At 32.0% G+C, this 25,729-nt stretch overlaps 4 protein-coding genes across 5 annotated transcripts; 1 reads left to right on the top strand and 3 right to left on the bottom strand.

The window, feature by feature from the left end:
- Positions 1 to 3,472: 3,472 nt before the first annotated feature.
- LOC146883965 (uncharacterized) lies at positions 3,473 to 4,682 on the bottom strand. The gene is made up of 3 exons (XM_085666803.1): positions 4,621 to 4,682; positions 4,287 to 4,544; positions 3,473 to 4,205 (listed from the first exon to the last, which is right to left on the bottom strand). The coding sequence occupies exons 1-3, from the start codon at positions 4,680 to 4,682 to the stop codon at positions 3,473 to 3,475; spliced, it is 1,053 nt and encodes a 350-aa protein (XP_085522929.1).
- Positions 4,683 to 11,415: 6,733 nt separating this feature from the next.
- Positions 11,416 to 20,355, top strand: LOC114164564 (phosphoglycerate mutase-like protein 1). 2 transcript variants are annotated; one of them, XM_028049283.2, is made up of 11 exons: positions 11,466 to 11,584; positions 11,779 to 11,886; positions 12,127 to 12,188; positions 15,822 to 15,929; positions 16,196 to 16,275; positions 17,092 to 17,254; positions 18,492 to 18,566; positions 18,690 to 18,778; positions 19,071 to 19,190; positions 19,957 to 20,001; positions 20,084 to 20,355. In XM_028049283.2, the coding sequence occupies exons 3-11, from the start codon at positions 12,129 to 12,131 to the stop codon at positions 20,190 to 20,192; spliced, it is 849 nt and encodes a 282-aa protein (XP_027905084.1). In that variant the 5' UTR covers positions 11,466 to 11,584; positions 11,779 to 11,886; positions 12,127 to 12,128; the 3' UTR covers positions 20,193 to 20,355. The 2 variants fall into 2 exon arrangements, with proteins under 2 accessions (XP_027905083.1, XP_027905084.1); XM_028049282.2 differs by lacking the exon at positions 11,779 to 11,886 and having other exon boundaries at positions 11,416 to 11,584.
- A 905-nt stretch (positions 20,356 to 21,260) lies between these two features.
- Positions 21,261 to 22,397, bottom strand: LOC114163696 (F-box protein CPR1-like). Its single transcript, XM_028047991.1, has one exon. It carries the CDS (start codon positions 22,395 to 22,397, stop codon positions 21,261 to 21,263), a length of 1,137 nt encoding a protein of 378 aa, XP_027903792.1.
- A 1,805-nt stretch (positions 22,398 to 24,202) lies between these two features.
- On the bottom strand, positions 24,203 to 25,354 carry LOC114163695 (F-box/kelch-repeat protein At3g06240-like). Its single transcript, XM_085666802.1, has one exon. The coding sequence runs from the start codon at positions 25,352 to 25,354 to the stop codon at positions 24,203 to 24,205; it is 1,152 nt and encodes a 383-aa protein (XP_085522928.1).
- Positions 25,355 to 25,729: the final 375 nt, after the last annotated feature.

The following is a 25,729-nucleotide window of genomic DNA, read 5'->3' as shown; positions in this document are numbered from 1 at the left end:
TTGGGTGGTCACACTACATTGTAATCTAACCTTTTGTCTTTTATGAGATAGACAAATCAATTTATTTTTCAAGGCACTTGCACTTATTGCACCAACCTTAATCATCATAACTTGCATATACTAATTATACTAAAATTCGTATTAAATTATTAATACACACACTAATGCAGACAATCCTTTTATGCGTGCACATAATTTAAAAAAAAAAAAAATCAAAATCTAGAGATTAGTTTGTTAGGTTTTCCACAAATCCACTTCTAACATATAAGTTTCTAATTTCGCAGATAGAAATATAGTATTAAGCTCTAAACCAGATAGCTTGTTTTTTAGTATGTGGAAGAAACAAAGTAGCCCCACGTACCCTCTCTCAGAGGGAATTGCAACTGTGCAATAACACGATTTGAAAAAACTAGTTATTTAAAACCTTCCAATTCAAGTTGGGTTACAATATTCAGCGCTCCACAAATTTTGTCTTTTTCGAAACTAGAAAACCCCCTTGTTGTGCTAGCATTCGAATTAGTCAAATTTGTGTGGGGGAGAGATGCAGGAAAGAAGATCAAAATCCAGAAAAATCAGTGAGGATTATGCAGATCAAAGGATCCAATTTTGTAGGTTAGAAATGAAATGAAAACATGTTGTAGACTATATATGAAATCCAACTAGCGTGTTTAGTGGACTAAAACTGAGGTCACGAACTTGTGATTAATTATAGGAAAGTTATTATTAAATAATGGTATAGGTGAGGATTAACAAAATGTCTAAAAAAATTTATGAGAATAGGCTTTAACCTATATCTGATATTATATTAGAAGTGGACTTTAAACTTAATTTAACCTTACAAAATTGATTTATAAGATTATATATTATGAATTAGTCTTATCTTTAGTTGATGTGGACTTCCAACTATATAATAAAATTTATAGGTAAGTTGAGCTTTATATATTTAAAATTACACTTGTGAATGAATATAAACAACACACAGGTAGTTATTAGCTGTCAGTTATAAATTTCGACATTTTCAACATATGATCAGTTCCAAATTACATTTGGCAAAAGTTCATTGACCTTCACTAACATATATAGCTCAGTGATGAAAGACTTTATAAATGATATATAATATCAGTTTCGATAATTATACAACTCACTTTTGTTATGAAAAGAAGTATGCGTGTATGATTGTTCAGCTCCATCATTTTCGATATTACAAATTAATACAAAAGACAAAACCAAATCAAAGTTAAATTAGACCAGATGCAAATATAAAGTACGAAAATTATATTTTAACAAAGTTTGATAGACAAACATTTAATAATATACACATAACATTATCTCTCATGGATGAAATAAAGATTTGATATGACTTGAAAAAAAAAATTAATATATGTTAAAAAAAAATTGTTAAAAAAGTTTGTCAAAGTATCATATTCTTATAAAGTATTTGATTATTCTTATAAAGTATTAGATTATTGTTTGTGGAAGAGTGAGGGTCTAATATAAGTAATTGTTGTGATATATTAAAAATAAACTACATTACAACTATTGATAATTTAAGTTATGATATTGAAACTTTTATATATTAAAAATAAATTATAAACTTCTGGGCAGATAATAATTTCTAAAGAAAAACACATTGTTGAAGCAAAATGTTTGATAAAAAAGTAGAAGTTTTATGAAAAGCGCTATCAAGATCCTTACAATCATATATATTAAACTTGTAAATAGGTTGTAACATAAATTATAATATTTAATTAAATTATGTGTTTAATAATAATGTAATGATTTTATTTTAGATAATATCTTTTGTCTTGATTAAAAAATATTCAAATTTACATTGATTAAAATCCAACATATTATAATACAAGAGGATGCAAAACATGTTTAACTTTGTATAATTTAATGCAAAAATATATATAATAATTTGAAGCTTGTTAGATACTTATAGGTTTAATTACTCGTAAGGTACTCAGTTTGGGTCAGGGGTGTCAATTTGGTACCCGGCGAAAAAAAGATTTCAATTTGGTACCCAAGTTATTTTAAGTGCATCAATCAGGTACATCCCGTTAGATTGTCAGAAACGGCGTTAAAATCTTGGTGACGTGGCAATTTATAACGGATATGTGTCATTGAAAGAAGAATACGTGTAAAAAAAATAATTGTACAGTGTGCAGTGGTGTTATAACGAAAGGTGATGTATAGATTTGCCCTAACTCTTAATAGTACCATATCATCTTCTTCTTCCTCTCCGTTCCATTGCAGGTTCAGAGTTTAAGAAGTGGCTTCTTGATTTTTGTCTTCTTCTTCCAATCAATTCGTCAATGTGTGATCTTCTTCTTTCGCTCCATTATGTTGCAGGTTTAGAGCTCAAGAGGTTGGTCCTTGTTGTGTGTCTTCTTCTTCCAATCAATTCTTCAATGTCTCGCAGTGAGGGTTGTGCGTGTTCTTCGTGGGCATCGCAAAAAAATAGTGTGTCCTCCCCTACTGTTTCGTATAGGAGTGCGGGTGGAACCCCAATGTGCTATTGTGGGGAGGTTGCAGCGTTGAGAGTTGCTAAAACAGTAAAGAATTTTGGAAAGCAATTTCTTGGGTGCCCTAACTACAAGGTATTAATTATTGTTTAAATTTTTGGTTTCCATAATATTTGTTGGTGTTAAGCATTTTTGTGGGTTTAATTTCCTTTAACCAGCGCAGTGGTGCCAATGAAGAATCTAAAGGATGCAATTATTTCAAGTGGTTCAACGAAGACAATGGGGATGAAAGAGATGCAACCATAAGAAGACAAAGGAGAAAAATATATGCTCTTGAAAAATCAGTTATGGTGTCTAAAAAAAGGATTAGGTTTTTAACATAGGTAATATGTTTTCTGGGACTGGTGAACTTTATATTAGTTTGTAAGTTGAATAAAATTTTTTGATTTTGTTGTAACCTGGATGGAGTACAGTGGGTGTGGATGCAATTTCATGGGTTAGAATGTTTGTATTTACGTTATGTTATTGTAATGGATTTTGATTATGGAATGAAAATATCTTTCGAGTAAATTTTCCTGTCACTTTATTTGAATTATATTTGGAAGGAAAGCATACAAACTGGAGCATCATATTCATCCACCAATCATATATAGCCTTGTAATGAAACCACAAAAAACTACACCATGTAAGCACACAAACTGGATTACCATATTCATCCAGCAATAATAAGACAACCTGTGCATAATAAGCCAAAAACATTTCCATCCAGTAATAATAAGACAACCTGTGCATAATAACCCAATATTATATTCATTGAATACTGTTCTGCTTAATTAAAAGTTGGTAATTGATGTTCGTACCAAGTGGATGTTCAATATACATAATGCTTCTCAAAAAACAAACCAAAATATACCACCAGATTACAAAATACACCAGCAAATTACAAAAGTTTTTTCCAATTTGATCTTCCAAAACACAACAGCAATTTGATCTTCCAAAACACAACATCACGGATTCAGTATTGGGCCCCTCCTGAAAGACAATTTTTCTCTGTAGGTTGCTGTTGTAGTAGACTGCATTTGATGGACTTGTGTAGTTTGACTTGCTTGTGTTGGAAGAGTGGCATTGTGTGGCTGTGAGACTTGTGTAGTCTGACTTGGTTGAGTAGATTGAGTTGGTGGAGTAGGCTGACTTGGTTGAGTATGCTCAGTTTGTGGAGTGCTTTGACTTGGTTGCGTAGGGTCTGCAAGTGTGTTTTGTTGTGTTCCAGATGGAGCAGTTTCTGCTGGTGCAGGAGGAGCATGTGGGCAGCTTGTTCTTTTGTGGCCAATTTCTCTACATAACCCACATTTTTTACGGGTACCACCTTGTCTCAGTTGAGTGTCATCCTTCCTCAATTCCCAAGCCTCCAATCTTCTTTTCTTTTTCGGTCTTCCTGGCAGGACCTTCTTTGTTGGAGGCAAAACATCAGTCGCAGCAGTCATCTCCCATAGATGAGGTCCGTTGACAGGGTATATGAGTGACAAATATGTCTCTTCATAGGTAGATGCAAGAAACCAGTGTGGAAGGAAGTCTTCAGCATTCAGATTTAAAAATCTAATAGCAGTCAGCACATGGCAGCATGGGATTGTTGTTATGGTCCACTTTCTACAGCTGCATTCTTGTTTGTCAATGTCAACCACAAATAGTTCTCCAATCATTGACCTATGACTCACTTCAAACAATCTTTGTCCTGACCAGCTATTATGAGTGCAAAAAAATAAAGTGAATTCACATTTCAAAATGAATTGTATCATTATCACAGTAATATACGAGTATTACCTTGGAAGCCAATATTTAGTCTTCTTTGCCTCCTCTTCCATTCTCTTCTTAATTCGTGGGCAGATTGTCCCTTCAAATGTACTAATCTTTTTTCTATTGCTTGTCCATCTCTTCATGAGATAAATCCGAATTTCTTCCATCATACTGATTATTGGTTTGCTCCTTGCATCCAGAATTGTACTATTAAACCCCTCAGACATATTATTCACCAGTGTATCACATGCAGGTGTGGCTGTAAATCTGGACCTAGACCAAAACCTACATTGATAAAAAAATTGACTTCAAAAACAGTTCACAATATATACAATGTACTGCAGGAATTAGTACAACATACCTTGGTGGGATGGCTAACAAGTGTTTGAATGCGTCTACATTAACTTCTTTAATTTCCCTCATGACTGCCTCCCATGCTTGGGGATGTGTGCAGTAGGCTGCTTTCCATAACAACAACTTCAGATTTTTTTCAGGAAATTTCTTCCTGAAATTAGAATAGATGTGCCTCACGCAAAACCTTTGGTCCACACCAGGTAACAATTCTTGCAATGCTAGGAGCAGTCCATGTCAAAGTAATGTAAAGTATAGCAGTATTAATAGAATAGCAGTTGCATAAAAATCTGAAAAGTGACAGAAAATGGTCAATAAACTTACTTTTTGTTGATCTGAAATAAATGTATAAGTGCAGCAAAGTTCAGGCCCACCAAGGTCTTCAATCAATAAATCCAAAAACCAATTCCATGTCTCCTTATTTTCAACCTCAACTACTGCGTATGCCAAAGGGAGCATCTGGTCATTTCCATCTCTTCCTACAGCTGTCAACAACTCACCACCATATTTGCCTTTCAAAAAACAACTATCTACACCAATTATAGGCCTACAAGAGACAAAGTTGTCTTTGCAGGCCTTCAGACAGACATAAAGTCTTTTGAATATTGGGTTCCCTTCATTCTCTTCAACATGAACTTTCAGAGTTGACCCCGAATTGGACCTTAATAGTTCATTTGCATAATCATAAATGCGTTTATATTATTCCTTAAATGATCCATCTATGTTTGTATATGCCATTGTCCTTGCCCTGAAGGTCATAGACCTAGACACACCTATATTCCACTTCCTTCCAATCTTATTTTTCAAGGCAGTCAATTTCACACCTGGATTCTCTCTTATTGTCTTCTCCAACCGTCCACTCAACCATTTAGAAGTCATTAGCCTCACATTGAATTCACGACTACAAGTATGGTTGTTAATTATTTTCCTCAATTGCCAAGTGCTTTGGGCATCCTTGTAAGCACAGTAGGCATACCACTTGCACTTACCCTTCGCACCTAAACACTTAACACAAATTCTTCTTTTGTCATTTCTAAATATTTTCAGCTTCCTCCCACTGTGCACCCCATAAGTCCTAATTGCATCAGTAAAGTGTTCCTTTTCAGTGAAGTAAGTCCCAACCTCCCAGTTATAGTCCTCCATATTTTTTGGTTGAGAAAATATATTAAAACTCCCATATCTATCTCTATCTTCATCACTTGTATCACTATCTAATGTTTCAGATTGCCATTCTGTATCAGAGAATCCTCTTTGGTCCACATGTTTAAGGTTGGGCTTTTGGGATGATGACCCTCTCACTCCACCAACATTACCTTCTTTAATTCTGACTTTAAAAAGTTCATCTTCAGATGCATCATCTCCTCCAATAGGTACATCAAACAGACCATCATCTCCTTCAGCAGCAGATAACTCCTCCGAAGATTCATTCCAACTATGAACATCAAAATCTTCATCGCTTGCACTACTGCCCTCATATGATTCCTCCTCGGACACCTCTGCACCACCATCAACCTCTGCGCCACCATCAACCTCTACGCCACCATCATCCTCTCCCACCTCTGTAGCAGCTCTAATTCTACCATCATCCTCTCCCACCTCTGCAGCAGCTCCAATTCCACCATCCTCTCCAACAACTGCACCACCTCCTATCCCAACATCCACATTAACTACTAGAGCAGATCCAATCCCAACACCACCATCTACCTCTGCAGAAGGTCCAACTCCAACAACTTCTCCTACCTCTGCAGCAGCTCCAACTCCACCATCGTCTCCTACCATTGCAGCAGCTCCAACTCCACAGTCTTCTCCTACCTCTACAGCATCTTCCACATCAACTCCTTCATCAGCTGCAACCTCATTACCACCATACTCCAACAAATGAACTATCTGAGGTTCAGATACCATGTGTACAACAAAAAGATGCACTTGGCCATTGAGTATGACAATATTAACCATATGGCATGCCCCTTTATCATCACTTAGCAACTCTAACCTTCCATCCAACATCGAACCTCCGCCCACTGAATACCACATCTCTTTGACGTTCACATACCCCATTTCCTTCAGAATGGACATTATTTCGAAGTAGCTCCACCTATCTGGGTCACATGTCAGGGTATTGCTCTCACCCACGTATTTTAGTGACCCATCATTTATAAATTTTCCCCCATGGTGGAAAACAACTTCAAAGTGGTCGTCCATCTGTAATCTATAAAATTGCCCAAACAATAATACCAAATTTACAGTCAATACCACATACACACCGACATACAATTTAAAATGGGGGACCACATTACTGAAACACCGACAAACACCGTCACTTTCACACAAACGGTGGACCACAAAATCGAATAAACAAATACACACCCAACCGCATTACTGAAAAAGCACATTCAACCGACAAAAGCGTATAAAAACAACACACTAAAGCATACCAACACACCAATTTCAAAGCAAACGCATTCGCATAAAAAACCCTAAATCCATGCCCTGATGAGAATGAAGAACAGGGGTCTCAAAAAAACGTACCTTTGATCGCCTGCTCCGAACGATTTCACCTTCTCCGAAGATTTCACCTTCTCCGATCAATTCGCCCTTCGATTTTGCAGAAACCCTGATCGCTTCTTCCTCCACTCCTTCTCACTTCTCACTCACATTTTCGTCTTTCCAAACTTAACAGCTTTGAATGCTTTTGTTTTTTTAATTCAAACGCAAATTCATTTATTACTTATTTTGAAAATACCACGTCAGAAATAAGTGCCAATACACGTGTCAAATATTTGTGTCAACAGACCCTGTTCACTCGTCAACGTTAATGACTCTAACGGCGTCAATGAAAATGTACCTGATTAATGCACTTAAAATAACTTGGGTATCAAATTGAAACCTTTTTTTCGCCGGGTACCAAATTGACACCCTTGGCCCAAACTGGATACCTTACGAGTAATTAAATCATACTTATATTAAGCGAATTTGAGATTAATCTTATTTGTTTAGGCAAGATAAATGGAAAAGCTTAGAAAGTCTTCATCTTCCATCCACGCAAATGAGGTGAAATTTGAAAAATGCGAGTTTAAAGTTTTACTATCCATTTTCAGGTTTTACTACATTCACCTAAACATGTGTATAACTAACTTAATTTATATATATAGCATGACAAGTTTGAAATAGGTGATTATACTCTCATAGTTTTCATCTCCGTTCTATTAAAGAAAAAGTTATTTAGATGATTATTCTATCAAGGAGTCTTCGTCTATCACAATATATAATTAGGATTTTCTCTTTTCTTTCTATGTTTCGTTTGTTCAATTTTATTTTTTATTATTATTTTAAAAATTATTTTTTATTAATAGTTTACTTTTATTATTTTAAACACTTATTTTGTCTTTAGTAATTATTTTAAAACACTTATTTTTTCAATTTTATTTATTATTTTAAAATTAATTATTTTATAAATAGTTTAATTTTAACTGTTATTTTATACACTTATTTTTTTAATTTTATTTATTATTTTATAAATAGTTTAATTTTAACCGTTATTTTATACACCCCAAAAACTTTTTTGTTTTTAACCCTTATTTTATTTAATAACTATTTTAAATTTAATTATATATTTTAAAAGTAAATATTATTTATCTTAAATCAAATCTCTAAAAAATATACGAATTAGGATTTGAATCCATCACCTCACCGTTTTTTTTAAAAGATTAGAGTATCAAAAACCAAACACTTTTAGTATACAATAATTTGACTTAAAAAAACATTTTTCTAAATAAAAATATATGTAACCGTTCCTATTCTAAAGTAAAAATTGTCGAATTGTATTTATATCTATAGAGTAAAATTTAAAATTATATACTCATTTACGTCATTTTATGACTCTATTACCTGACAACATTTAATTCATTTTATAAAAAAAATTATTCAAATTACTATATCTAAAGTATAATGTGATGTGGATTGGTGGATTTCTCATAATCGGTGCTGCTGCGCATGCAGCGATTTTTATGGTAAGAGATTATGATCCGATTATTCGATACAACGATCTATTAGATCGTGTCCTTAGACATCGTGATTCAATCATATCACATCTTAACTGGGTATGTATCTTTTTAGGTTTTCACAGTTTTGGTTTGTATATTCATAATGATACCATGAGCGCATTAGGGCGCCCTCAAGATATGTTTTCAGATACTGTTATACAATTACAGCCGATCTTTGCTCAATGGATACAAAATACCCACACTTTAGCACCTGGCACAACAGTCCCAGGTGCAGCAACAAGTACCAGTTTGACTTGGGGAGGTGAAAATTTAGTAGCAGTGGGCGGTAAAGTTGCTTTGTTACCTATTCCTTTAGGAACTGCGGATTTTTTGGTCCATCATATTCATGCATTTACAATTCATGTAACAATATTGATACTCTTAAAGGGTGTTCTATTTGCTCGTAGTTCACGATTGATACCGGATAAAGCAAATCTAGGTTTTCATTTCCCTTGTGATGGACCTGGAAGAGGGGGGACATGTATGATATTTAAAAACAATTAAGAAAAATATACACTTACCTTTCCCAAGTCAGCTCATATTCATTATAATTTTAAAACAAAAGTTCACGTATTATATTGTTAATAAAATGACATTTACATCTTTTAGTTTTTAAAAACATATTTTTTATCTTAATTACGTTATGCTAAGTGAGAATCACTTTTTTATATGTTTAATAAAGTGATATTTAGTTCTTCCTTTTATTTAAATATATTATATTAACTAAAAATTAAATAAAAGCACTACATCGACTTATATTTTATTTAAATTTATTTGATTTTATTATTTTTTTAAAACTTGAAGGGGTCAAAATCTTTTGTTTGTTTGATATAGAGTCTGGTCAAGTTAAAAAACTTCTGTCCATTTAATTATATATATATATATATATATATATATATATATATATATATATAGAACCGGGCTTTAGTTGCAGTTTTTAAAGAAAAACTTGAAGTCCACAATAGTACCAAGAAGCCCATGATCATTTTCTTGTTTCCATCAATGAAGGGTCTCTTTCTAGCCGTTAGATCTTGCACTAGTTCTCATATATGCAATTTTGATCCGATTTTGGTGCATGGCTATTTCTTCCTAACCTCCACATTTTCAACTTCCATCCCCATAAATTTTATACATTTTGAAATACATTGTACTTTAAATTATACATTCTAAAATATGAAATAAATAATATATTATTATGACTTGTACAATTCATGATATAAATATATTCTAAAATGTACGTTTTAAAATATAAAATTTAACGCAACATAAAGTAGAACAAATTATGGGACTGTAGGAAAAACTTTGTAGGGGTGCAGGAAGAAATGTACGTCGAATTATCTCGGTTCAAAGAACAGCCCAACCTTACACTGATTTGGATTCAATAACAAAGAAAAAAGATCCGAATAGATAAAGCACATCTCATCCCCACTAATTGTTTTTTAACTCACTCACCTAATCACTAACTTGCTAGTCCAATTAAATTTGTTTAATTTTCAAAATTCATTATTTTAATATACATTACACAATAAAATCAAAAGTTTTAATTTTAGTTTTCTTCTAAAATAATAATTTTGAACTATTTAGCTTTTCAAATTATTTAATTCACATGACAACTTTCAACTTTCTAAAGTTAGGGTTAAATATTTTTGGTCCCTCAAGTTTCACTAAAATTTAAAATTAGTTCATCTTCAACATTTTTGATCAATTTAGTAATTCATCTTTAAAAATGTATTAATTTAGTCATTTTAACAAGATTTTGTTAAGTTTATATGACGTTTCAAGCGCATTTAATGATAATAATAGAATTATTTACACCGTTTAATACATTCTTACTTCAATATTAACTTAAAATATTATCATAAAATGCGTTTAAAATATTGAATAAATTTAACAAAATTTGGTAAGAAAGACTAACTCTACGTATTTTTAAAGATAAAAGACTAAATTGATATAAAATTTCGAAGATGGATTAATTCAAAAATTCACTAAAATTTAAAGAAAAAAATATATTTAACTCTTAAATTTACAATACAAACTAAAAATTTCACTAGTGATAAAGAGTAATAGTACTAATTTCCTTACCATTTTAATTATCATTTAATTCACTTTAATCAGAACATCCCTGGATCAAATTAAAATTTAACATAGATCTTAGTTAGCCAAACTCATTTTATTACAGTATTTTTTGAAATTCATTTATATATATATATATATATTATATAAGTATAATTATTTATGTTAAAAATTTAACATTTTCTATATATAAACAAACGTGAATTTTATTTTAAAATCTTTACGTTTATTTTAAAATTGATTTTATAAGATTAATTTAATAAACGTATTTGTATTACCTCTTGTCCTTACGCACAACACAAGTTGAGCACGTGAAATTACTGTGTGGGTGTGACAAATTGACGCAATTACACCTTGGAAACAAAAATTGATTCTTGTGCCGCCATGACCAATGTTTCTCTTTGACCAAATGAGAGAATGCTGTGGAGAGAGGTGTTAAATGGTCCAATCTCATGCATTTTTATTTCTGCAAGCAATGCAATGATTCACACCATTCACACATTGCTAATAAATTTTACCAGAGGAATTAAAAAAAACGTGTTAAAACATTTTTTAAAAGTAACTGTTGCATAATTTTTTAATTTACTTATATAAAATTTTACATATTTTAAATTATTTTATTTTTTTATCATTTAATTAATTATTGAAAAAATAATCATTATATTATATATATAATTTTCTATCACAACTCGCAAATTTCTCACTGTCACACAATATTTTTCTCTTAATAGACCAACACCATGCTCATCTCTTCTAATCCTATTTTATCGAATTCCAGTTTTGTCCCCGGTTCCATTTCCAAGCGTCGTTGCGCATCTCAACCTTCTTCTCCGTTCCTTTGTTTCTCTTATCCCTCAGGTACTCTTCTCTTTCCCCCATACTATTTTTCTCCAGCTCCTTTTGCTAAAATTTCATCACCTCAATTTCCGACCATCCAATCTACTCAGCAAATTTTCGTTTTCCGCTACATAGATTCGACGCAGTTTTTCTACGTGACGATTAACGCCCTTTCAATTTTCTTCAATTCCATTTGATTTGTTCCTTTTCGTTAGTAATAATAAATCGAATTTGAACTCGCTTTTGGTTGAGACTGTGGTATGTTCCACGTTCCACGAGGCTTGGAGCGTAAGCTTGGTTGTGCACCGTTCTCTGTTGCGAATGTACGAACCTTCTTTTGTGGATTTATGTTTAATGTAATGTAATTTTTTTAGGAGCAAATTCTTTTAAGCATTTTTGCCTATTTATGGAGCTGTTCCTGTCTTGTTCAAGAGGACAAGATGTTGTCGGAAGCCTTACGATTCATTCCTTTTAAGCTGAACCAGAAAGCAGATCTGCTTTAGTGATAAATGATAACTTCATCAGTTACATGTTATTTTTGGCTTTTCTTCAATGTCACGCAGATATGGATACTGCTGCTGGTCAAATTCTTTACCCATTGCACCGCTGTAAAACTCTTCACCTGGTTCGTTGCAACTTTACCCTTCAACAGTTTTTTGGTTAGAAGTTGTTTTGCCCTATGTAATCAGTTTATTTTTCATTGTGTGTGAAATGAATCCCAAAGTTTAACTAAATCGAGATACTTCCTTTACTCCCCGTTTATATGTCCCTTCCCAGAACATTTGTTATCTCTTCACGAATAACGAAGTTCCATTAAACTGCTTTAGCTTTAAATATATGATAAGAGTAATTTTGGAACAACAACACGACTTGTTGGCAAATTTATTGTTTTTTAACTAATTGAACTAATTTTCTCAAAGGGTGTGAATTAGTTGAAAGGGTCCAATAAAATAGGGTCGGAGGGTGCACGTTGCACTCACTGTTATTATCTACCTATCTGTTTCTCATTGAAATTTTAAAATATGCTATGTTGTTTGAAAGTAGGAATAGTTGGAAGTGCTTAACATTTAGCTAATGTGAGTCAAATTTCACTAACTACATATTTTAGGGTGTTCCTTCCTCTTAGTGATTTTTGGAAAGTTGAAATTTGGAGGTTCAATTCAGATTATGATAGGATATAAATCCTAGAATTAAGGGGAGAATAATTCAGGATTAAATCAATTCATGATATGTTGTTTTTTAGGAGTACGCTAGTATTATTCCTTTTCTATTTATATCTTGTAGGTTATTGACTTGAAAGTATGGGAGTAATACTTCACTCTCTTCTTACCTACATGGTATCTAGAGCTTTAGGGCTCCCATCCTTAAACAATTAGGTTGCCTAGTTGAGCCCCAGTTCATTCCATCCGAATAGTGGCAGGGCAGTGGTTTGGTGGACTTGGATAATGAGCATCATCGACCAACAACAAAATTTCTTTCTAAGAACTCTTCAAATTACCAGTCATCAACTGAATATAAAAAACCAAACTTTACATTTGGTGGTTGATGATAAGGTGAAAGAAACTTGGCTATTTGAGTGGGGAGGTGCATCCACCAGCAGCTATGAATCCAAAATACAAGCAACGATGCTTTGAATAATTCATAGTCATTGCCTACTTGATCAACTCCATGGATCTAGCAGCAGGAAAATTGTTTGTTTTTTTCTTAAAATAGTGGAATCTAAACCTACTTCAACTTCACAAAACCAACTTATATAGTGATATTTACAGTCACTTATATATTATGATTTGACCTTATCTTTAGTTGATGTGAGCTCTTCAACATCTTCTCTTTTCTACATTCTCTTTTCTCAAGACTGAACTTTTTGAGTGAGACTAGAGAGGACCTAATAGCAGGTGACACAAGACTTGACAAACTTGACTAGCACTGACTCTGATACTATCATAATAAAACTGGTTTATAAAGTGAAGTTTGCACCTACTTGTATAGTATATTTGATTTTATATTTAGTTGATGTAGACTTTCCAATAGTTTTCTTGCCACAACCTCTCATGATTGGGAAGTCATCAAGGAAATCTGTTTTGTTATGGATAGCCATTCACATTTATTTGAATTTACATGTTGTATGTGGAAGATGCAACACGGTGAGCACAATATAACAACCTATTATAATGCCATAATGATTGTTTTAGGAGGGGTTGGATTTATTTTATGATGACCAATGAGAGGGTTCAAATGACAAGGTTTGCGTGATACCACTGAAGATGGTTTTGATTTAACTCGGGTTTCATAATGATATCCCATCTCAAGAATCACCAGAATCAATGAAACCAAATAATTTAATTGTGAAAATTGCTGAATTGTGTAATTCTCAAATGCCATCTTAAAATGAAAATGCCGAAACTACACAAATGTTTGAAACAATATAGAGGTCTTGTTTACTTGGGATATTCAAGCATAAGAAAAGATAGGCTCCATTCAACAACATTGCAAAGAGTTTATGCAAATGTTGGATCATGAAGTTTTTGATGATCCTTTAGAAGTTCCTAAGATTGATGATTCAAGTATTTTTGTGTAAACTCTACTCCATCTTCTCATTGCTGTTAGGAAAGGTATTAGGTATTTTACAAAACATCCTTGGTCTTTCAAAGTATGTATCTCTTGTAATAATTTGTCTACTTCGTGCCTGGTGTAAAGAACACCTTCTTTACACCAGGCACGAAGTAGACAAATTATTACAAGAGATACATACTTTACACCAGGCACGAGTATGTATCTCTTGATGATTCAAGTATTTTTGTGTAAACTCTACTCCATCTTCTCATAGCTGTTAGGAAAGGTATTAGGTATTTTACAAAACATCCTTGGTCTTTCAAAGTATGTATCTCTTGTAATAATTTGTCTACTTCGTGCCTGGTGTAAAGAACACCTTCTTGAATGGAGAATTGGGAGAAGAAGGGTATATGTAGCCTCCACCTATTTTCTCGAGATGCTTGGAACAAAGGTATGCAAACAAAATCGGTTATTATACAGACATAAGACATCTCCCCAACGGCATTGTTAGAAAGATTCATAAAGTTGTTAAAGGACAAGGGTATGATTGTCTATATAGATGGAACAATTGTAAGTATGGATGATTTTGAAGATATGAGCATATTGAAACAAAGGCTAGCCAAAGATTTAGAACAACTTCTCCAAATGGAAGTCTCAATATAAAAGAAGGGTATCATAGTATCACAAACAAAAATACATTCTTGATCTCTTGATAGAAAATGAGAAATAGAGGATCTAAGCCTTCATATACACCTATAGTGGTCGATGCTATGCTTAGAGAAGTCACATATGGTTGTGCCAGTTGGCACATTGAGATACAAAAGGCTTGTTGGGAAATTAATTTACTTATTACACACCCATTCAGACAATGTTTTTGTTGTGAGCATGGTAACTCAATTTTTGAATTGCTCTTGTGAGTTATATCTTGAAGCAAGTTATAAAATTCTTTGCTATCTGAAAGGAAAACCAAGAAATGACAAGTTGTATACTAGTGTTGATTGGTTATGATCAATTATAGATTAGGGGTCTACATTTGGATATTGCACATTTCTGTGGGTAATTTGGTTACATGGAGGAGCAATAAGCAAAGTTCTATTGCTAGAAGTATTGTTGAGTATGAATTTAGATCAATAACTCAAGAAATCTGTGAAGTTTTGTGGCTCGAGTCTTAGAAGAACTTGGAAGCCTGTTTATTTTTCCATGAAGTTGTATTGTGATAACAAGACAACAATCAACATTGTTCACAATCCTATTCTACATGATCGAATGGAACAAGTGGAGATATTGTTCCAGCTGCACAACAGATAGCAGATATTGTGACCGAAGGGCTTTTGAGGTAGGCTTTTGAACTAGGAGCTAGGAAATTGGGTATGATTGATATATTTTCTACAACTTAAGGAGAAGTATCAATAAATTAGGAAGGTTGAAATTCGGGCGTTAAATTCATATTATGATTGGAAATAAATTCCTAGAATTAAGGGGAGAGCAAATTAGGATTATATGGATCCCTAATATTTTGTACTTTTAGGAATGGAATGCTATTATTCCATTTCTATTTTTGTGCTATAGATCATTGATGTGAAAGTATGAAAATAAAACTTCATTCTCTTCTTACCTACTCTTCCTTTTGTGCTGTGTTCTGGTGTTGAAAAGATCATTTGTTTATGTTTAAGTGTATTACGGTCTTCTCCAATCTTGTATTCAGGTTAGACATGCCCAAGGATTTCACAATGTAGAAGGTGAAAAGAACTTTGAAGCGTACAAGTCTTATGATCTTTTTGATGCAAGCCTGACCCCTCTCGGCTGGAAACAGGTAATTGTTAATCAACTGGTGTTATTTTAGGACAAATCTTGATGCATTTTTGCACTATAAAAAAAATATAGTTCTAGGCTTTCCTATAGGGATTGGTACTTGAGTTAACTGTTATGTTTTGACATCATTATAATCTCTTCCTCATAATTTATCACGAGATAATGTGTTAATTATAATTTCATATTTGTAATTTTTTCTCCTTGTGATCATCTCACCAATATTTTGTAATTTTAACGTCATGTGTAATACTTGTGGCTCCATGACAGGTTGAAAATCTGAGAGGACATGTTAAGGCTAGCGGTCTTTCCAAAACAATTGAACTAGTTATTGTTTCTCCCTTATTAAGGTATATCCACATTGTAATTTAAAATTATTCTTAAGACTTTTTGTCAATATTTAATACCCATTTTACTCTCTCATGTTAAGATCGTTTTTGGTTCTCACCAAGGTCTTCAAGATTTCTTGAAATATACCAGATAGCCTGATAAGGATACTTGTAGATGATGTGACATGTGAGTAAAGAAAACATCTTGAAAATAATAGGGTGCATGCAAACATGTTTACAAATTAGTCTAGACTCAGATAATCATGTATAAAATAACCAAATTGGATATGATATTTTAAAATTATAATGTTTTACTGATTGATGAAGATATGATGCAGCTGTGAAGTTTCAACGAAATATAACTCTTGGTCGAAATCCTACGGAGCACAAGTTTATTAATAGAATGTCCAATGTCAACTTTAATCTTTGAATGATACAATGTCAGTTAATCTGTTCTATTATTTGTGTATATATGTATATATATGGGTGTACCTGTGTCTGTATCAGTTTCTTATATCTCTAACATCTAATTATTGTAGTGTTTTTCAAATATGAGGGCACTATGCGTATTAGCAAAATGGCTTCTAATTTATTTTTTATTCCGAGAAAGCTGGAAAAACTGGAAACATTTGTGAACAGTTTATTCCAGTTTTATATTTATTATGTGGTATCTTGATTTGGAGTGTCCTTTTAGTATCGCATGAAAATTATTTAAATGTAGTCAAGTGAAGTTGTACTGGCATTTTCACTGAAGAAATGTTTTTGCGTATTATTAAACATACAAAATTTTAAGGTGTAGTGATTATCCTATGTTTATTGCTAATCATGGCATTGCAGGACCATGCAAACAGCAGTGGGAGTTTTTGGTGGTGAAGCATGTACCGATGAGACTAGTGTACCTCCACTAATGAACGCCGGTGTGGGAGACAGTGATCGGCCTGCAATTTCCAGTCTCAATGCTCCACCATTTTTAGCAGTGGAGCTTTGCCGAGAACACTTGGTATGTAATGATGATGACAGTTTTGTAACTTTGGGATTTGAGAGTTTGGGCAAAAAATCACTTGTACCTTTGTTTGCTTTCAACATTTTGTTAGTTACTATATCTTACTTATTTTCTCCCAAGCTTCAAGAGGATACAGAACCAGTAATTAGGAAGTACCTGATGAATTACTGAAATTACATGTTTGCCGTGTCCATTACCCTTCTGGAACTTGTTTCCTTGCTTATTTAGGAAACTGATGCCAGGTCTTATTGTTTGTTAGCTGTTTCATGTTTGTTTGGTTATTGAATAAAATACAAATATGTCAACTTCTTGAACAGCTTCTGTACGGTGTACTTTCCTGTTCCAACTTTGGCTCTTTTGTTTTATTTTAACCAATTTCCCAATTCTTTTTTGATAGTAAGGGTTAAGAAGTTGATTTTAAACCTAATTCAATCCATAAAACCGATTTGTAAGGGGAGGTTTGCACTCACTTATATACTTTGAATTGTCCTATCTTTAGTCAATGTAGGATCTTTCAACACACCCTCTTATGCTGAAGTATATACATCTCGAGCGTGGGACATTAATGGATGGCCCAATAGTGGTCCGATAGTGGGTGGAACAATATGTCCAACAAACAACAAATTTCTCTAGGATACCTCACCTTATAATCCGATTTTGTGGGGTTGAGTTAGGCTTAAAGTTAACTTCTTAATATGGTATCAAAGCCAAGTTAGAGCCTATCCTAGTAAAATTTATTGTTTGTTGGACATATTGTTCCACTTGTTATTCGGCCACTAGCGGAACACTCATTAATGTCAAGTCCTACGCTTAAGATGTATATACCTTGGCGTGAGAGAGTGTGTTGTAAGTCCCACTTAGGTCAATTAGAGTATATATGTGGGTGCAAACCTCATCTTACACACGGGTTTTGTAGGGTTAAGTTAGGCTTAAATCCATTTTTTAACAGTAAGTTTGTTTATTCATGCATGAGATGTGTGTTGGGTTGTTGGCTCCTCTACATTGATTTATGTTTTGACTGTGTAATTTTAAAATGAATCTGATTGGATATTTGGCATAGAAGTTACTGGTCTTATAGCCACTAGCTAGTGACTAGATTGGATTATGATGAGCAGCCAAAATTTTAAAATTGAGCAATAATTGTGTTTACCCCTTCGTTGCTGTTGTTAATGTCATTTGGCATTTAATTTCAACAATTGTCTTCATCATCTATTTTTTATTCTGGGAAATTCAGGGGGTGCATCCTTGTGATAAGAGAAGAAGCATCACTGACTACCGAAATATGTTTCCAGCAATTGATTTTTCATTGGTAGGTAATCTGTTATGATAAGCTCATGTATGGGCTAGAGCTACGACAGTTTGTTCGGATCCATAGTTGCTAGAATATAATCAAGTTTAATTTGATGGGATTCCTGCGTGTAAATTACGTCAGATAGAAAATGATGAAGACATTCTGTGGAAACCTGACATAAGAGAGAAGAATGAAGAAGTTGCTGCCAGGGGACTTAAATTTTTGGAATGGTCAGTGTGATTAAACAATTTATATTTCACATCAATGAGTATTCATATTCAACAAGAGCAGTCTTATTGAAGACAGGCAGGGAGAGCTAAAGAGAAAAATAACCTTGATTGTATTGAATTTAAATGTTCTTATATTACTAGAATTGAGGTCTAAACTGAAATTTTTAATTGGCTGGACTGTGTTGACATTTTGGCCATGTTGCACTTAAGTGTGCTGTTGTTGCATGACATCTGAAGCACATGCTTTCAACTGGAAATTTGATTTTTTTTGAGTATTTTCTTGTTGGTGCAGGCTGTGGACAAGAAAAGAAAAGGAAATAGCTGTTGTTACCCACAGCGGTTTTCTGTTTCACTCCTTGAGTGCTTTTGGAAATGATTGTCATCCAACAGTGAAGAGTGAAATCTGTACACAGTAAGTATTCATCTGAAAACATATTGGCCTGTCTCTTTTATGAACACCATAGGGTTGAGATATGTGGTGAGTATTAAATGACCAATTTGAATCCTAACACCACTTAAGTTTTACTTTTATCAGACAGTGTGTGTATATCGTTTTCATTAATTTACATGACAACTCTATTGGTTGAGTATAGAAGTGTATAATTCATGTCCTTCTCCGACAACCTAAGAAGCACAAATACTTTTACATAGTAATTGTGTTGAACTGTGCTAGATATATATACCATCGAGACTTCAAATATTTTTAATTACAATTTTAAACTTATATACTAATATTTGATTAGAATACTAATAAATAATTTTTGTTGTGTTTTTCTATGTTTTAATGACTTCTATTTTTTTTAAATATAAACTCTAGTGATTTTAAGTTTTTTGTTTTGTTAGGTGAGTTCTCTGAATGATGTTTATTTGGTAATGATATTCACTTCTGACAAAAAAAAAAAAAAACTTCGAAAATAAAAAGCGGAAGACAAAGAAATTACACTTGAGGGATATTCATACTCGTTGTTTTAATCTTTTATTTGATGTTCCCCTTAAAATTGAAGCTGGAAACTAGTTTGTACAAAAATCTGTTTGAGAAACCCATCTCTGAATTTTTCAAATGCCAATCTTTAAGAGAATATATAACTTTTTAGCAAATAGTTTTCTTGGAGCCTTAGTTGTATCAAACTTTCATGGTGCTAATTAGTTGATGTTGGGTGTCTCTTTTGTACATACAGCTTTGCTAATTGTGAGCTACGTTCAATGGTTGTGGTTGATAAAGGGTGAGCATTTTGTTTGCAGAATAACTTACAATTTGGCTTTTTACAGAAAATTCACGTAAGAATCTCATTTTCCATTTTGCAGTATGATTGGTTCAGATGAATCATCAACCAACTATTCTGGCAAAATTCCATATGGCCTTGACCTTCCTAGTGATGTTGCTGACGAGAACCATACAGGAAACGGAAACTGATAGTTCTTGTTGCTCTGTTATAGGGTGGAATATCTTTGTTTTCATGATTTGCATTTATAGGTTTCTTCAATGCTAAAATCACAAATCTTACCAACTCTTTTTTGATGGAAAGATATTTGTTGACAATTATCACTCAATTTTAGCATTCGTTGATGGATATCAATCTTTCATGTGTTAACTTTGGATATTAAAGGTTGCCCCTGAAACTCTCCATTAATTCTTAGGCCTTTATGATTCTAGATGAGTTAAAACATTATCAAATTCTTCTAACTTATTTGCGTGGAATGAATTTTCCTATTATTACAATTTTAATTGTGTTTAGAATAAATTTAAAAACAAGTGCTTATATTTATTTGATTTAATTAAAAATCTCATAAATTTTGTATTTTTAATTGTTTTTATTATATTCAGAATTTTATATTTATATTTAATTTTTCGTTGATTAGTTTTTTATTAATATGGTAACATATTTTACTTGTTTTTAAGGTGTTATCTTACTTATTTTTAGAAGTTTTAAAATATGATATTTTTAGTTAATATAATAAGATATTGTAGTTATTGCAAAATAATGAATAATTTTTATTCTTTTAGTTAAAAATATATTATCTTATTTGTAGGTGTTATTTTATTTGTTTTTAAGAATCGAAAAATGAGATTTTTTAACTAATATAATAAATATTGTAATCACTATAAAATAATAATAATTTTTGTTTCGAACTTGTGAGCATCTCGTCTCATGCCCAGAAATTAAGCAGATAAATAAATTAAGACGTTATGTTCAGAAAAGATTTATTCATTCATTGCACATGGATGTTTCGAGTATATCATAACATTATGTGTCAAAAGGCTTATAAACATTAAACCAACTATTGTTCAAAGAATGCAAAAGAAATTTAATGATTACCAATAACAACTCAATAACCAACATTATATTCTGAATCTTAAAGAACATGTGACCGGTACATTGCAATATCAACAAAAGGAAAAAGATAAAAAACCTAAATAGCATATACTAACCCTAATTAATTAGAAGAAATTATCACATTCACTTCCAACAGTTTCAACAATTCAATCTTCACATTCACCGCCAGGGATGGGTATAAAACTCTCTCTATATATACCACAATGTAGGAGATAAAAATGGATGCTATGTTGCTTCCCAAATGTAATCTCACCTTTCTTATTGATTTTCACTAACTTGTTTTTGTGAAAGAATGCCAAAATTTCCTCCTTTTCTGTGAAGCATACGGGGAAAATGCGATTCAGAAAAAATGTAAAATCGGAGAGAAAAACAAATGTTTTGGTCCAAACTGTCTCTTCTTTGTAATTTTTCATCGACCATATTTCAAACGGTGAAGCATGCTTATGCACCACCAAGCACAAAGGAAAATGTTCCACTACCTTCAAAAAGTACACGTCGGATCCTACCGGAAGGATGGCTAAATATTCCGGCAATGGAATCTCCGATAATCTTTTTTCCCTCACATCAAATGCAATAACGACATGTCTAAGCCCATCAGCACACTTAAGAATCCAGTAGATAGCTCCATTCCAGAATTGTCCATGTTTCGTCTTAAGCTTACATGTGGAATACGGAAGAGCACACTCAACACAAGTCCAACAGTTCGTTCTCAAACAGAAATAACGAATCATCCCATTATTGTTCTTTCTTAAGGTTACAGTGACCAGCACAATGTCATCATCCACTGGGTCATATCCCATTCCAGATACATCATGTGTAGGACAAGCGCCACGGTGAATTTCTTTATGCATACCAGTTGATGGATTCCACAACACAAAATCAAAATCATAATAATATCGCAAACATGTTAAGAGGAGACATTCCCATTCTAAGAGAAGAAATCCCCTACAAGAACCTACCACGCATAAACTTGAAGGAATATTAAAACCGGACACTGACACTGCATGCCATGAATCTTCACAAAATACTGATTCTATGTCTACACAATACGCTTCAACGGAACCATTAACTAGATTCAAAAGCTTGTAGGTGGGTGCAACTGCAGCGTCAAAATGTCTTCTTGCAAATTGGGGATCGGAGATTACAGAGAACCATGACTTGGATAAGTATTTGAGACGTAACACAGATTTCGTGGGTAGCTTCAGCAGAATTTCTATTATCAAGTCCTCGTGTACAAAAGGAGGAGAATCAGTCTTCATCTTCTCACTCGTTTTGTCACTCATCTTCGTCTTATTCCTTTTTTTCTGCCACCAGCCCTCACCTTTGTTAGTATTAGATTCACCACTCTTATGGTGAAACATATGTATATATATGAGAAAGGTAGTTTTTTTTTTCTTTTTTTCTTTTTCAAATTTATATCTTAATAATCTATAATATATATCAGTATGAGGATATTGTTTTATTTCTTTTTTAAATAATTTTAACAATATTGATATAATAATCTTAATCAACCTTAATTATTTGTTAGAATCGTTACATAATGTATAATGTGCTCTAAATTAACATTTAAATTCTAATTAAGATTCGATGAAATATCTATCTATATTAATAAGAAAACTATCTTTATTATAATATACTATATCCAGATTTAAAATTAATCTCTCAATAAAAACGATATGGGAAGGGAAACATTATAATAAAATTATATTAATTTATAAATCATAAATAATATATATATATATATATATATATATATATATATATATATATATATATATATATATATATATATATATCCAGACTGAAAGTTAATCTCAATAAAAATGATATGGTAAGGGAAAAGTTATAATAAAATTATAAATTAATTTTATATTAATTTATAAATCATAAACAATATAATATTGAAAATCATTATCAAATTCTTATGATTTATTTGCGTGGAATGGATTTCCCTAAGTTACAATTTTAGTCGTGTTTAAGAATAAATTCAAAATCAGTGAATAAATCCTTATATTTATTTTATTTAATTAAAATTCTCATAAACTTTGTATTTTTAATAAAGTTTTTATTATATTCACACAAAAAAAATTACTTAATTTTTCGTTGATTAGTTTTTTTTATTAATACGGTAATATATTTGATATCTTGTTGTTAGGTGTTATGTTGTTTTGAGATTTTTTAGTTAAGATAATAAAATATTATAATTATCATAATGTATATATAATTTATATTATTTTAATTAAAATTATATTATCTTAGTGTTATCTTTGTTTCCATGACTTGAAAAGTACGAAATGTTTTAGTTAATATTATAAGATATTTGTAGTTAGTAAAATAATATATAGTTTTTATTTTTTTAATTGAAAACATATGAAATAACGATATCGTGACGTGTATGAACAGTTTTCATATTAATATACATTGAATTGAAAATATTTAAATTTATAAGGTAACTGAAATTTAATTAAAATTTATTTATTTTATTTGAAATTAAATTTTAGATATGAGTAAAATCTGAGAAATAGTAAACTAAGGCTACATAAGCTCACTAACTATAAAGATTATTTATTTAACTTTTCAATATTATTTAAAAAAGTATAAATAATATTCTTATTATTTATATAATATAACTTTTATTTATTTGAATTAAAATTAAAGATTAGTACAAATGATGGAAAACAAAGAATACTATTACTTAGTTTGATAGAGATGATCTCTCACTTCTAAGAAAATATTTGTGGTGGGAATATGATGCAACAAACAAGGCCCCTTCAAAACCATACCCAATGCTCAGAAATTATGCAGGTAAATAAACTAAGATGTTGAAAATGATTTATTCTTTCATTCATTGCAAATGGATGTTTCGAATATATCATAAAATCATGTGCCAAAAGGCTTATAAACATTAAACCAACTATGTGCAAAAGAAATTTATTCGTTACTAGACAATGTTGGCCACTGCATTAACAAATATCAGCAAAAGGAAAAGGATAAAGAAGCTAAATAAAATAGCATATACTAACCCTAATTATTTATAGAGAAATTATCGCATTGTTCTATATGAATTCTTATTTTTTGTTGTTCATCTTCACTTAATTTCTCCTGAGTTGCTGGGAAGTGATAAAAAACTCTCTCTATACATATCACAACTTAGGATATCAGATATGCTATGCATCCAATATCTAAGCTTCCCTTTCTTATTGATTTTCACTAACCTGTTGCTGTTACTCAATGCCAAGATTTCTCCATTTTTAGTGAAGCATGTGGGAAAAATAAGATTCACAAGATCTCTAGAATTGAAAAGAAAAACAAATGTTTTGGTCCAAAAAGTCTCTTGTTTGTATTCTTTCATCGACCATATTTCAATTCGTAGATTCTGGTTACACGATTCCAAGCACAAATACAGATATTCTCCCATTACCTTCAAATGGTATATGTCAGATTCCATTTGAATAATGGCTAAATGATCTGGTAATAGAATCTCCAATAATCTTTTTTCCCTCACATCAAATGCAATAACGACACTTCTAAGCCTATTTGCAGAAGCAACAATCCAGTAGAGAGCCCCATTCCAGAACTGTCCATGTCTGAGATTGCATCCAAAGTAAGGTCGAGCATAAGAAATACCACACTCAACAGAACTCCAACAATTTTTTCTCAAGGAGAAATAACGAACCAGTGTATTATTATACCTCCCACCCTTTAGGGTTACGGTCACCACCACAATGTCATCATCCACTGGGTCATAACCCATTCCACATAGATCATATTGAACACAAGTGTTTCGGAGGATTTGTTTCTGAATACCCGTAGACGGATTCCACACCACAAAATTCTGGAAATAAATTTGTAAGAGAAGAAATCCTCTACAAGAACCTGCCACGGATAAACTTGAAGGAACACTGAAATTGGACACTGCATGCCAGGAATCTGCACAAAGCGCTGATTCTATGTCTACACAATAAGCTTCATCGGAACCCTTAACTAGATTTAAAAGCTTGTAGGTGGGTGCAACTGCAGCATCAAAATGTCTTCTTGCAAATTGGGGATCAGAGATTCGAGAGAACCATTTCTTGGATAAGCATTTGAAACGCAACACAGATTTCGTGAGTAGCTTCAACAGAATTTCTTCCATCAACTCCTCGTGTATGAAAGGAGGAGAATTAGTCTTCATCTTCTCACTTTTTCTGTCACCAGTCTTCGTCTTCTTCCTTTCACTGCCACCGAATTTATAAATCATGAACGATATAATATTGAAAATAAAACATAATTAAATGTCTCGTAAACTTTGTATTTAAGTTTTTATTACATTCAGAATTTTATTTTTATATTTAACTTTTTGTTGATTAGTTTTTTCATTGATATAATAATATCTTACTTGACTTTTAGAAGTTTAAAAATATAAGATTTTTTAGTTAATATAATAAGATATTGTAATTATTATAAAATAATGAATATTTTTTATTGTTTTAGTTAAAATCTTACTTGTTTGTAGGTATTATTTTATTTTCTTTTAAGAATTGAAAAATATGATATTTTTTAATTAATATAATAAATTATTGTAATCATTGTAAAATAATAAATAATTTTTATTTCTTTAATTAAAAATATATTA

This window comes from Vigna unguiculata, chromosome 9, assembly GCF_037176805.1.
Source record: "Vigna unguiculata cultivar grain cowpea cultivar isolate G323 ecotype 2 chromosome 9, ASM3717680v1, whole genome shotgun sequence".
NCBI lineage: Eukaryota > Viridiplantae > Streptophyta > Magnoliopsida > Fabales > Fabaceae > Vigna > Vigna unguiculata.
The sequence above is the reverse complement of the archived record's forward strand: the minus strand, read 5'-3'. Positions and strand labels throughout refer to the sequence as shown.